This window comes from Ranitomeya imitator, chromosome 6, assembly GCF_032444005.1.
Source record: "Ranitomeya imitator isolate aRanImi1 chromosome 6, aRanImi1.pri, whole genome shotgun sequence".
Lineage (NCBI taxonomy): Eukaryota > Metazoa > Chordata > Amphibia > Anura > Dendrobatidae > Ranitomeya > Ranitomeya imitator.
This window is the reverse complement of record NC_091287.1, coordinates 403462993-403477571: the sequence shown is the minus strand read 5'-3', so window position 1 is coordinate 403477571 and position 14579 is coordinate 403462993. Positions and strand designations below refer to the sequence as shown.

Here is a 14579-nt window from a genome sequence, read left to right as displayed (position 1 = left end):
TAAAGATTTACACAATCCGCCAGGTAGACCTATTGTGGCCTCAACCGATTCCATCCTGGCCCCTATCTCAATCTATCTAGAAAAGATTCTTACACCCTTGATCAGAAATACCCGTTCCTTCCTATTAGACACTGGAGCCTTTCTCCAAATCATCAGAAACATTACCCCTGTCCCTCCACATTCCATCTTGGTATCTTTCGATGTGAAGGATCTGTATACATCCATACCACACACAAATGGCATTCACTCTACCCGTTGGCTCCTCTCTAATAACAACATGAGCCCCGACCTGATAGATTTTTGCTGTACACTTTTATCTATCGTTCTAAATAATAATTTTTTCCTGTTCGAGGATGCGTTCTATCTCCAAACCAAGGGCTCGGCCATGGGCTCTAATGTGGCACCTCCATACGCTAACGCTTACATGGCCCACTACGAGGACACCCTGATATATACCAATGAACTTTTCCTCAACCATGTTTTGACATGGAAAAGATATATCGATGATGTGTTCTGTATCTGGAAAGGAGACCTGGATTCTTTGCAGACCTTTTTTCTATTCCTTAAAACTGCGTGGCCTGGGTTGGATTTCACCATGACACAGGACTCCCATCAGATTAGCTTTCTCGACACATTGGTCAACAAGGACACCAACGGCAATCTATCTACGGATCTGTATTCCAAACCAACAGACCGCAACAGCCTATTACACTTTGACAGTTTCCATCCGCCTAATATGAAAAAATCCATCCCCAAATCTCAGCTCAATAGAGTGACCAGAATTGTCTCTGACCCCGTTTCAAAAGATCTGAGAATATCGGAAATGAAATCTAAATTCCGCGAAAGGGGCTATCCATCACGCATTCTAGAGAATGCAACTATGGATCACACCATCAAGGAAAGGTCGTCCGCTTCATCACGGATTCCCTTCATACACCAATATCACCCTGCAGCCTATAGACTCCATAAAACTATCCGCCAACATTGGCATATTTTACAGACTGCATATCCCACTATCAATGAATTCCAACATCCCTTTTTACCTTGTTTCAAGAGGCCCCGTAACATAAAAGATGCTCTAATAAGAGCCGACATTGGCTCAATCCAACCACATACCACCCAACGTTTTTTGAGCCATCCCAAAACAGGGACTTTTCCGTGTCTGAGCTGCAACCAATGCAACAATATACTCAGGGGCGATACTATTCATCATCCGTACACTGGCAAGAGATACCCCATCAATAATTTCTTTACCTGTAACACTAATTTTGCGGTATATTTAATCAAATGCCCCTGCGGATTGTTGTACATAGGGGAAACCACCCAACCGGTCAAATCCAGGATTTCAAAACACAAGTCAACCATAAGATGCAAGAATCTCCTACTTCCCTTACCATCACACTTCATTGAAAAAGGCCACAATTTGTCCCAACTGAAATTTCAAATCATTGAACATGTTACATCACCCCGACGTGGCGGGGACCGTATCGCCATACTCAAACGCAGAGAAGCGTATTGGATACATGAGCTCAACACGCTGAGCCCCAAAGGTCTAAACAGGGACTATGAGCTATCATCTTTCATTTGAAATACAACCTGTTACCCCTTCTTATTATATCCTAACCCCCACCTTAGGCGGTCAGGATGGTGTATGCATCTTCATCTATGTTTTCATGTTACATTGCAATTACCTTAGTTTTATTTCTTCCTTTTGAATGATCATTTATGTTTCAGCTTTTCATTCACCACAAGTACCAGTGGGGTCCCATGTGTGATGACCATTCAGTCCAGGTTTCTGTACATTCACCATTAACATGTATGGTCTGTTCGGTGGCCGTTTTGGAAAGTCTTTTTTTGGCCTTGTGTAAATTGTGAGACTCAGTTCTCACATCTCTATATAGATATTCTGTACTAAGTAAAAGGTACACTGTGTTACCTTCTACGAACTACCATTTTGGCTCCGTGTACTATGATCTCTGCACCATGCAAAGTGTTACTGTTTGCATTCCATAGACCATATGCTATTTGTGTGTTTTAATGTTTAGACAGACCAGGTATCCGGTAATGTCTTGCATAAATGTGGTGTCGTCTCTCTTTCATACTAATTATGTTCCTTTCCCCACAGAACCGGCCTGTCTGACTCCACCTCTGTCTAGTGTGACACTCCACGGCCACCGTACTGCACCCTGCATAGCGGCTCACCATTTGGAACGCACTTCCATCCTCTCCTGTGTCTATGGAAAGCACTATACTCCGCCCCCACCAGTCATGTGATGCTCGCGTCATCTCTACACCTCTACAGCATCTTACTATTTGGAACTCACTTCCATCTGTTTCTTTGTCGGTGGAACGCACCACACTCTTCCCCTAGCGGTCATGTGACGCTCTCGTCATCACTGCACCGCCCCTTCCGGTCTCATTCAGCTTGATCGCAGCGCACAGATTAGCGCCCCCTTCACACACTACTTATAGAGACACCGGGCACGTATCTCCCTCTTACACTTGCGGTGGACACCGCGTGTATTCCGCTTTAGTGGGTAAGTCCTCCTTTTTTACATGGCACTTGTTCCCCCTTTTTGTCCGATTAGCGGATTATCGTGCCTATATCCTCTCATATGCCCCCTTTTTTTCAGGCAGGTTCCACTGCACTTGTGGCCCATATCGTTTTAGGCCAGTCTTTTGGGTATGTACTCAGTCTTCTTAGGGGTCACTATGTGTCAATTTTCTCTACTCCGGCCACGACCTTTAACACTGCTTCTCTTCTAGATGCAATGTTTTCTTTTTTGGGGGCTCTACCAGATATACAGTCATTATATGGTACGTCTTCCGTTTTTCATCTTCCACTGTCTATCACGCATGTATATATGTGTGTGTGTATATATATGTATATGTATGTATATATGTATATATATGCGTAGGTGTACATTTACTTGTTCCACGGCTACTGTTTTGATTCCTTCCGTACCCTTGCTACTATATCCATGCGTCCCTATGCATACATACACATTCCAGAGGTTTATGATGTTTGATGTATACTCCATTGAAGTTGTTTATTCTTACCTGTATACATGACTGTAATTTTCTGTGATGTATATACTTTTGTTTCTCCTTTTGTTTTTGTTTATTTGGTTTTGTCCTATATTTGATGTCACTTTCTTTGTATATATTCCCTTATAGTACACTGATGAAGGTCCTGTATTGACCGAAACGTTTGATTACTGTATGTAAATAAACCCACCGTTTGCATCACAACACTTTGGAGTGTGCTAGTCACTTGCAGCATAATTATCAGGGTTTGGGAACCTATGACTGTGCACCTCCTCCTCTTAAGGTACCTTCACACTGAGCGACGCTGCAGCGATATAGACAACGATACGACCAAAAGGCGATCGCTGGAGCGTCGCTGTTTAGATCGCTGTAGAGACGTCAAACACACCAACGTTCGAACGATGCCGGAGCGATACAGTGACGTAACAGCGACTCACGGATCGTTGTCGCTGGTTGCTTGCTTCACGTCAAACAGCAGTGGTTAACGATCCGATGAATTGGCAGCGTAGTCAGATAGGTGTCACCCAGGTGGGTGACACCCAGATAGGTGTCACCCAGGATGTGACGTCCCGGCGTCTCAGAATATAAACCGCGACTCTACAGCGATTGATTCACATTGTTCGAGAGCTGCGTATGCCTGTTTTTCCCTGCATTTCTAGCGTCCTGTCCGGAACGATCCTTCTCCAGCTACGATCCTCTTCTACCGTGAACGTTCTGTTCGGAACGCCGTACTCCACTGCCGGCGTCTTCATCGGTTCTTTTATTGCTCATAAACGGTATGTTCAATTTTTTTTTTTTTGTATAGTAATGGCTGTGTAGTAATGCTAGACGCAATGCTTATCTAAAGTATATGGTATAGTAATGTATAAAACATATCTGGCAGCTATCTTGTGCATCTGGTAAGCGGACACACAAGATGGAGGCACTTTCGGATGCAGTTTGCAAACTATTTGGCGCTGTGTAGCATTTTTTGCGCAAACTATATGGTAAGGCCAACCAACTCTTTTGTGTCTACCTTGGCTTAGCTGTCCCTGGCCTGCTCCGCAAGTAAATAAAAACAGCTCACAACTGGTAAACTAAATTTTTTTTTTTCACAAACTGACCTTATTTTTTTTTGATCAAGAGACAATCACTGTCACGCTATCTATATTCATCAAGTACGGTGTCAGAAAAATGAATTCATGATAAACATATACAGGCTCCTGAATTCACTATTTCTGACACCTGGCAGGTGAGCATAGATATGTACCGTGTGACAACCATTGTCCCCTCAATTTGTGTGATTATGGAGATGCATGTAATATTTTTGGCCCACCTCATATCTGTATACTACAGACACACCAAGCTGCAGTCTTTTCATTTTTAACTACTGGAGATATTATGTGGGCCAAAAAGTGTGTGTGGCGACGTTTCTTGGCGCACGGTGTGTTGCCGGTGGCTATAGACACAATAAACCAAACATAATTGTGTCAAATCAAACTTTTTTTATGTTGTTAACTGAAAAATAACAAGGAACAGAACAATATCCCAAACAATGAAAGAAAAAAAAAAAAATCAGAACCTCCCACGCCTCAAGAGGTGTCGCAGCGTGCGGCCATGTTGCTGTACTTGTTGCAGCATGAGCGCTGCTGTCCGCTCCAGGCGGTCTTGCTTGGCCAGCAGCTCTCTCACGGTGTCCGGTTCTGTGATAGAAGAGGTTGGAGAATGGACAGTGATAAAGCTGCAACGGTGGCATGTGTTTACATAACCAGCAATTTTACCGTACCGTCAAAAATAACGATTTTTGTAACGATATCTTTGATTTCTGTGAAGTTGCAACGATATTGTTAACGCAATCGTTCTGTGTGACAGCGACCCAGCGACCACACAGTGACTTACCAACGATCACGACCAGGTCGTATAGCTGGTAATGATCGTTAGTAATTCGTTTATTGTAAAATGGTACTTGTAACTACACACTCAATTTTCTACTGCCCCAGAGGGCTTTTTTTAGGTTCAATGTTTTAGGGTCCGTTTAGTCGTTGTCAAATGTGACATCCCACCGATAACCCCCTCCCACTTTCTCAATACTTACGGAAAAGGGACGCCTGTTGCTCATCCGCAGAGCTGCTGACCACCCATCCCCTGGCTCGGGCCACAGCTCCTGCTGCTGAAAGGAAGCAAATACATATCTGGTTAACAATTGAACTGACTGTGGTGAAGCGCTCGCTGGTTTTGTCACTTACGAATGCTTGTCGCTGGAGAGAATGACGCCGACCCGGGGGAGGAAGATGGGTGGCGAAAGGGCGGGGTTGTGGCCTGCGGTGGGGTTACTGCACCTGTAATGTACACAATATTTAACCTCCCTACTAATGGCCCGTATGGCGTCATTAAATTCTAAAAAAGGGTGGTTAACTTACGTGACGACACTGGCTGTGGGCTTCCGCTGCTAGCCGCTGTACTGCTGGCTGCAGTGGGTGCTGTCCTCTGCCGGCGGCATCTCTCTACACCCCAAAAAAAGACACGCAAGGTTTAGACACCAGAAGTACAGAGCTGTCGACTTAAATAAAAAATTAAGTAGGCGCCATCGCAATTGCCAGACATGAGGGGTAACTTACGTGACGGCCCTGGCTGTGGGCGTACGCTGCTGGCCGCTGTAGTCCTCTGCTGGCGTTGTCTCTCTATACACAAAAAATAAAGAAACACAATGTTTACACACCAAAGTACAGAGCTTCCGACACCCCCACAAATAACAAACCTAGGCCAGTGGCATAAAGGAATAAAATTTAAATTTAACTCCCCAAATCGAGGTACATATATAGAAGGTGGGAAGCGCCACACGGCAGTGCGAGTGTCCCTATTCCCCCCTCCCGATACTGTGTGTCTCCCAATTACACTATACTGTTACTTGCCTTGCCTGGTCTCTGCCCGCAACGTTGCCAGATAAAGTGGCTGTTTGTACCGGAGGTCGGCCCACTTTTTGCGTAGCTGCAGCGCACTGCGCCGGATGCCGAACCTCCGCTCCATCTTCTGGGCAATGTGGCGCAACACCTCATTCTTATGTAGATTTGGGTGTGCTGGGCGACTCTCCCGGCCCTCATAGTCCATGGCATCCATTTTTTTTACAAAAAAACGGACCTCTGTCTGCCCCAAAGGAGGACATCGCTGTCTCGCCGCCATTTTAGCAAGAGAGACGCTGTATGGCACCACCCAGCCACGCCCAGAGGAGGTCCTTGATTCTACCGTTCTGGCGCGCAATTCGCAACGCTATAGCGTCTCCATTTATGCACACCGTCGCGGGTGTGACGTCGGCTCCAGAAGTCACTATTTGGCGTTCCCGTTATAAATCAGCAGCGCTCATCGTCCTGTTTGTTTCAGTGGATGGTACATTTAATGGAGGGTATCTATGGGGTATGGCTGTTGTGTTATATGCTGTTGTGTTAACGTTGCTTACAATTAGCCATGTATATCTCTGTGTATGTATATATGTATGTGTGTGTACAGTGGGGCAAAAAAGTATTTAGTCAGTCAGCAATAGTGCAAGTTCCACCACTTAAAAAGATGAGAGGCGTCTGTAATTTACATCATAGGTAGACCTCAACTATGGGAGACAAACTGAGAAAAAAAAATCCAGAAAATCACATTGTCTGTTTTTTTTAACAATTTATTTGCATATTATGGTGGAAAATAAGTATTTAGTCAGAAACAAACAATCAAGATTTCTGGCTCTCACAGACCTGTAACTTCTTCTTTAAGAGTCTCCTCTTTCCTCCACTCATTACCTGTAGTAATGGCACCTGTTTAAACTTGTTATCAGTATAAAAAGACACCTGTGCACACCCTCAAACAGTGTGACTCCAAACTCCACTATGGTGAAGACCAAAGAGCTGTCAAAGAACACCAGAGACAAAATTGTAGCCCTGCACCAGGCTGGGAAGACTGAATCTGCAATAGCCAACCAGCTTGGAGTGAAGAAATCAACAGTGGGAGCAATAATTAGAAAATGGAATACATACAAGACCACTGATAATCTTCCTCGATCTGGGGCTCCACGCAAAATCCCACCCCGTGGGGTCAGAATGATCACAAGAACGGTGAGCAAAAATCCCAGAACCACGTGGGGGGACCTAGTGAATGAACTGCAGAGAGCTGGGACCAATGTAACAAGGCCTACCATAAGTAACACACTACGCCACCATGGACTCAGATCCTGCAGTGCCAGACGTGTCCCACTGCTTAAGCCAGTACATGTCCGGGCCCGTCTGAAGTTTGCTAGAGAGCATTTGGATGATCCAGAGGAGTTTTGGGAGAATGTCCTATGGTCTGATGAAACCAAACTGGAACTGTTTGGTAGAAACACAACTTGTCGTGTTTGGAGGAAAAAGAATACTGAGTTGCATCCATCAAACACCATACCTACTGTAAAGCATGGTGGTTGAAACATCATGCTTTGGGGCTGTTTCTTTGCAAAGGGGCCAGGACGACTGATCCGGGTACATGAAAGAATGAATGGGGCCATGTATCGTGAGATTTTGAGTGCAAACCTCCTTCTATCAGCAAGGGCATTGAAGATGAAACGTGGCTGGGTCTTTCAACATGACAATGATCCAAAGCACACCGCCAGGGCAACGAAGGAGTGGCTTCGTAAGAAGCATTTCAAGGTCCTGGAGTGGCCTAGCCAGTCTCCAGATCTCCACCCTATAGAAAACCTTTGGAGGGAGTTGAAAGTCCGTGTTGCCAAGCAAAAAGCCAAAAACATCACTGCTCTAGAGGAGATCTGCATGGAGGAATGGGCCAACATACCAACAACAGTGTGTGGCAACCTTGTGAAGACTTACAGAAAACGTTTGACCTCTGTCATTGCCAACAAAGGATATATTACAAAGTATTGAGATGAAATTTTGTTTCTGACCAAATACTTATTTTCCACCATAATATGCAAATAAATTGTTAAAAAAACAGACAATGTGATTTTCTGGATTTTTTTTTCTCAGTTTGTCTCCCATAGTTGAGGTCTACCTATGATGTAAATTACAGACGCCTCTCATCTTTTTAAGTGGTGGAACTTGCACTATTGCTGACTGACTAAATACTTTTTTGCCCCACTGTATGTATGTGTATATATATATATATATATATATATATATATATATATATATTTATATATATATATATATATAGTACCTTACATCCTATGTTAACATTTTTGTCAAATGGTGCAGCATCGGTGACGCAACGGAGAATGCATTACAGTATTGGATGTCTTGTGTAAGTTTTGAAAATTATATGTAGTAATTTTTTTTTTTCTTTTTTCCTTTCTCAGGTTGCCATGTCTCATTCGGATGTACCTGTGATTGTTGCGGCCGCGTTATTGGTAGAAGCTCACAACCAGCTGGAGGTTCAAGCGCGAAACAATCGTGTAAAGCGTCAGCGCCGCATGTGGACCAAACAGTGGCTGCAGAAGAGGAATCAATTGTCCCATATGGGCCTTATAAGGGAACTGCAGGATAACAACCCGCATGATTTTCGTAACTACCTGAGAATGTCGGAGGACTCATTTAATGTCCTACTTGCAGCTGTAGAACCTTATATCAGGCGGCAAAATACACAGATGAGAGCAGCTGTCCCTGTGGATGAGAGGCTGGCTGTCACGCTGCGTTTCCTGGCGACTGGCAGGTCTATGCAAGACTTGCATTACAGCGCAGCTATATCCCGATCCCTACTCAGCGTCATCATCCCAGAGACATGCAAAGCTATTGTCTCAGTTTTACACCGCAGTTACATGCCTTTCCCACAGACCCCGGATGACTGGAAAGAGATTTCTAGGGGATTTGAGGAGCAATGGCAGTTCCCGAATTGCAGTGGGGCCTTGGATGGCAAACATGTACGCATCACCCAACCACCACACTCTGGCTCCTTTTATTATAACTATAAGGGATATTTCAGCATAATTCTCATGGCCCTCGTAAATGCTAACTATGATTTCATAAGTGTGTCTGTTGGGATTAACGGGAGAGTATCCGATGGAGGAGTTTTGGAGCACACAGATTTTGGGGAACGCTTGAAAAATAATAAACTTGCCTTGCCGCCCAACAGTGACACAACAGAAAACATGAACTTTGTCTTTGTCGGAGATGAGGCTTTCCCACTGCATCCGAACCTTTTGAAGCCCTTCTCCCAGAAGACTCTGACACCGGAACGACGAATCTTTAATTACAGACTTTCAAGAGCTAGACGCGTTGTTGAAAATGCATTCGGAATTATGGCAAACCGATTTCGGGTTTTCCACACAGCACTAAACATGAAACTAACGTCTATTGACTCTGTGGTGCTTGCTTGTTGTGTCCTCCACAACTTTCTACGTCGCCGTGATGCCACTGCATACAGCCCTACACAGTATGTAGACTCTGTGGACCAGGGTAACGGAGATGTAACCCAGGGCGAATGGCGTCTAGACGCGCACAGGGTTTGTGGTTTGGAAAGTCTGGGTTCTGGAAGGTACTGTGATGATGCAACTAATAGCAGGGACAAATACTCTGACTTTTTCAATGGGCCAGGGGCTGTCCCATGGCAGTATCAACAGCTGTAACGTAACTGTTGGCATAACTTATACCATGTATTATGGATGATATTGTTGGGGGGTTCAAGTGCTCTTGTGTAAAAGTGCTCATTTTTAACAATTTTTGGATGACCCATGATACTCCTTTTTCTGTAATAAATGTGAACATAACGATATATCTATTTGTTATTTCTTATTATTTTACATACATACCAATACATACCAATAAACATATATATCTATGAACATACTCTACTTCTGTATCAATCATATGAAACCTGTGAGTCTTCAGCATCCTATGCACTAGTGATTTCCTGATGTGTGTGTGTATATATATATTAGTAGATGTTCACCATATTCTAAAGGTACCTTCACACTCATCGACTCTGCAGCGATACCGACAATGATGTCGATCGCTGTTTGGTCGCTGGAGAGCTGTCACACAGACAGCTCTCCAGCGAGCACCGATCCAGAAGTCCACGGGTAACCAGGGTAAACATCGGGTTACTAAGTGCAGGGCCGCGATTATTAACCCGATGTTTACCCTGGTTACCGTTGTAAATGTTAAAAAAAAATTACAATACATACTTACATTCACGCTGTATAGTCATGTCCCTCGCCTTCAGCTTCCAGCACTGACTCAGCGCCGGGCGTAAAGTACAACGGTGATGTCAACGCTGTGCTTTACTACCGGACGGCGCTCACCAGTCAGTGCGGGAAGCCGAAGGCGAGGGACTTGACCATACAGCGGGAATGTATGTACTGTTTGTTTTTTAAACATTGACAACGGTAACCATGGTAAACATCACGTTACTAAGAGTGGCCCTGCACTTATTAACCCAATGTTTCCCTTGTTTCTTGTGACGACATCGCTGAATCGGCGTTACACATGCTGTGTGTAACGCCGTTTCAGCGATGTCAGCGGGAGATTCAGCAACCACAAAAAGTGCTGTACTTTCCCCAGCGACCAATGATCTCCCAGCATACATTACCGTCACACAACAATTTAGTTAACGATATCGTTGCTACGTCACAAAAAGCAACGATATCGTTAACAATATAGTTATGTGTGACGGTAATGTATTGGGTATTCTAGCATTCGCATGTCCCCGTCGCATATTGCCCAGCAACGTAGTATATTGACCAGCGGCGTCATTTATTGCCAAGCCAAAGAGACACGTAGTACATACACAAATTTAAGAAACCAAAAATTTTATTATTTGTATTAAAAATTTTATTATTTGTTATTTCAATACTTTTTTAATGTTGATGAGGCATAGGGGATTAATGACCGGGTGCCAGGAGGATGCCTGCAGGGGAGAAGGCATAGGGGATTACTTGTGGAGCATCTAAAACACAAGTCTCATTTATTTAAACTACAACACTACAAATTTTGGTAGTAAGTGTCCATCTCACTGTAGTGGTGCGTGGCTATAGGAGGTCCTTGTGATAAGTCACCAAAAGAAGGGGGTGCAGGTGGTGTCCGGAACTGAGAATTATGTGGCCCAGGTCTGCGGACAGGAGTGCTGTGCATGGGCTCCTGTTGGTGTCCCCAATAAAAATGGGCACTGGGCTGACGGACGTCAATGCTCAATGTTGATGTGTCGCATAGTTTTCCTGCGGCTGCCGCGTTCATAACGTCAAACATTATTCTCTCCGCGTGAGATCTTTGGGTATCATCCAGTCTGTTTAAACGTTCCTCAACCAAGGATGCGAATGGGGAGAGTTTGGTTGTGACGTGCTTCGACAAGATGCTGTTGGCCACTGCCAGGAGATCCACAGGTGTGGCTGCTGTTGATTTTCTTTTTCTAGATGGGCGCAGTGGACATGTCTGCTCCTCGACAGACGGGCTACTGGAGGACTGAGGGGACTGGACATTGTTCGCTTCCGTTGTTTCCCGCTGTTGCAGAGGCACCTGCAATTACATGAAAAAGAAAAATTTAAAATAAATAACATACAAACGACTCTGCCACACATCCCTAGAGAGCCCACACCTCCCCAAACACCTCTATGCCCATTGGAACCTATGAGGAACAGTTACCTGGGTTAAAAAACAAAGGGGTTAAAGAGCTGTGCAGAACTACATTGGCCGGCAATACTGTACGAATGTGCGGAAGACACAATGTTAATTACGGACACAGGAAGTGGCAGCTGTTATCATCAGGGGGATTAAACATGAACAACGTGACTCACTATTACTGGAAGCCATGCAGTCTCATAAACATACAAGACACACGGCATGCTACAAGAAGGGAAGCTTGGGGCTACTTACATGGTCGTCAGGAGACTCAGGCAGGATATCTTCGGGCGATGGCTCACAAAGGCTAGTCACAGTCTGGCACGGGCGAGGGATTTCTTGGTCTCTAGTGAATGCCATCAGGTCGTAATACCACAGCCTGGGCACATAGACTTCCTCAGTTCCGGCCCCAGACTTCTTAGAATTTTCCACTTTGTTGACCTCTTTTTTGAAAACTGTGCGGAGAGCCTGGATCTTTTTCCTCACAATGTTTTCATCCACGGTCTCTGTGGGATGATACTCCCTGTAGACGGCCACCAGCTTCTCATACGCTTCTCTCTTCATGTAACGGTTGCTATAATCCTTAGATTTTATCTTCCACAAACAGGGCAGGGAGCGGTACATCTCTATGAGTGCCCGAACAAAGTCCTGCTCATTTGTAGACATCTTTAAAAAATAAAAAAATAAAAGTTAAGAAACAGCAAAAAATAAAAGTTTGATGAGCCGTATGCCGTTCCTATTGTTATCAGTCATTTTTTGTATGGGATGGTCCGTGGGACTATTTCCACCATTTAGGGGATGGGATGGGGGCCGTTTGTGTGTTTCCTCATAGCCACCATTTGGGGATGGGATGAGGGCTATTTTTATCCATTTTGAGAGTTGAAAAATTTGTACATTCTATTGGTTGCTATTTTGTCAATGGCCAATTTCATGTTGGTGAAACACACCATACTACAAAATCGTTTGCATTACCACTTAAAAGGGAAATACTACGACGCTAAAGCGTCTTTGGTTATAAACGTGAAAGCTCTAAAAAAATCACTGCTGAGATGTAGTATACATCTATTTCTATACACATAAATTAGTATTGCTGCATGGCAAATGAATACAGCACAAGGATATACTCACCGTAGATGTACTAATTGAGAACGCTGCAGAGTTGAAGATCTACAAACAGGTCGCTCAAAAGTTACAGCCAAGACGCCCACGAGTTGATGGAGAAGGAACACGATGGATTTCGAACCAAGACGCACACGAGATGCTCGTGGATGGCAGAGTACGCACAAGTGATTGAAAAGTTGTAAAGTCGCGGTTTATATTTCGGAACGCAGGTACACATGACCCCGATGTGACCTATCAGCGTTCTCAGTGAGACGTAACAACAAAGCCATTTGAAATATATAACGTTATGGCGTCACCTTTTGTAATGTAATAATGTGATTTAAAGGGGTCTTCTTTTGTAATAGTGATGCATTGTAAATACGCCCTTACGTAAAGTTCACACCTACCTCCTAGGCTGTCGTGACAGTTGGCGTCACCTTTTGTAATGTAATGTAAAGGGGTGCCTTTTTCAATGTAATAATGTGATGTAGGCATCACCTTTTGTCTTTGGAATGCATTTGGGAGTATGGTGATAATTACATTACTATAATAATGTTCACACCATCTCCCAGGCCATTATGACAGATGGCGTCTCCTTTTGTAATTTGTAATATATTGGGATCTTCGAAATAATTGCGTATCTATCTACGAGCGACATTGCTAAATTTAAAGGCGTCTACTTTTGTAATGCATAACGCCTACCTGGCCACAACAAGACGCTGCGACGGCCCCTTTCATCGTTGCTGACGTCGTTGCTTTTCATGTCAAACACAACGATTCAGGCTGATCTAACGACCAAATAAAGTTCTGAACTTTCGGCAACGACTAGCGATGTCACAGCGGGATCCGGATCGCTGCTGCGTGTCAAACACAACGATATCGTTATCCAGGACGCTGCAACGTCATAGATCGTTGTCGTTCTCGTTGCAATATTGCTCAGTGTGAAGGCACCTTTAGGCTGTGCTGAGCATCTTCTATACTATAGTGCCAGGGAGATAAGGTCCTCAAGAGATGTCAGAGTATCCCATCCTGCCAACTCGTCCTTGATGCGAGGCGAGAGACCACGCCAAAAAGCTCCCACCAACGCCTCATTGTTCCAACCTAACTCGGAAGACAGGGTGCGGAACCGAATGGTGTATTGACCCACAGAGAACGTACCCTGGTGGAGGTTAAAGAGCGACTCTGTAACAGAGGCCAAGCGACCAGGCTAGTCGAATACCCTGTGGAAGGTATCGAGAAAGGTGGAGAGTTGAGAGACTAGGGGGTCATCACGCTCCCAGAGAGGGTTCACCCAGGCTAAAGCCTCCCCCTCTAAATGAGATACTATAAAGGCCACTTTTGCTCGATCTGTGGGGTATTGCTGTGGTAGCAATTCAAAATGTAGTGGGCACTGATTAAGAAACCCCCTACATAATTTGGGATCTCCGCTGTACCGTGATGGTTTCGCCAAGCGGGTGGCGGGTGGGGAATTGAGGCTTGGATCGAGGCGGAGGAAGCAGACTGAAGGGCAAGAAGGCGGTCATTAACAGATGACATAAAGCTAAGAATGTGGGCATGGGTATCACCCTGCTGAGCAAGCTCCTGCTGGAGACTGGACAGCTGAGCAGCGCTTCCTGGATCGGACGTCTGGAAGGCCGATAAGCGGGACTCCATGGTTTTGAAGAAAAACATGATCCTAGACTGATTCTCCCGTAAAAATGAAAGTTCCTTTTGAGTTGGGGATGGAGTACCAGCGGGGTCCATCACCTGATTGTACTGTCTGATCTTATGGATCCCAAAGAGTGAACCCGCAGAACCACGACAACAAACCTCCCAAGGGTGAGCTGGCCTGGTGGACCACCCCCAATACAGGGAGCGTTAGGGGCAGGCCCAAGA

The 14579-nt window shown here is 44.8% G+C and overlaps 2 protein-coding genes and 1 long non-coding RNA gene across 3 annotated transcripts; 1 reads left to right on the top strand and 2 right to left on the bottom strand.

Annotated features, from left to right (window-relative positions):
- The first annotated feature begins 3338 nt into the window (after positions 1–3338).
- Positions 3339–9762, top strand: LOC138642765 (uncharacterized). Its single transcript, XM_069731229.1, has 2 exons — positions 3339–3824; positions 8351–9762. Exon 2 carries the CDS (start codon positions 8357–8359, stop codon positions 9614–9616), a length of 1260 nt encoding a protein of 419 aa, XP_069587330.1. The 5' UTR covers positions 3339–3824; positions 8351–8356; the 3' UTR covers positions 9617–9762.
- On the bottom strand, positions 4513–5282 carry LOC138642764 (uncharacterized). The gene is made up of 2 exons (XR_011314100.1): positions 5123–5282; positions 4513–4730 (listed from the first exon to the last, which is right to left on the bottom strand). It is a non-coding gene; the product is annotated as an uncharacterized lncRNA (long non-coding RNA).
- Positions 9763–10781: 1019 nt separating the features above from the next.
- LOC138642763 (uncharacterized) lies at positions 10782–13666 on the bottom strand. Its single transcript, XM_069731228.1, has 2 exons — positions 11859–13666; positions 10782–11501 (listed from the first exon to the last, which is right to left on the bottom strand). The coding sequence occupies exons 1-2, from the start codon at positions 12267–12269 to the stop codon at positions 10971–10973; spliced, it is 942 nt and encodes a 313-aa protein (XP_069587329.1). The 5' UTR covers positions 12270–13666; the 3' UTR covers positions 10782–10970.
- Between the last annotated feature and the right edge of the window lie 913 nt (positions 13667–14579).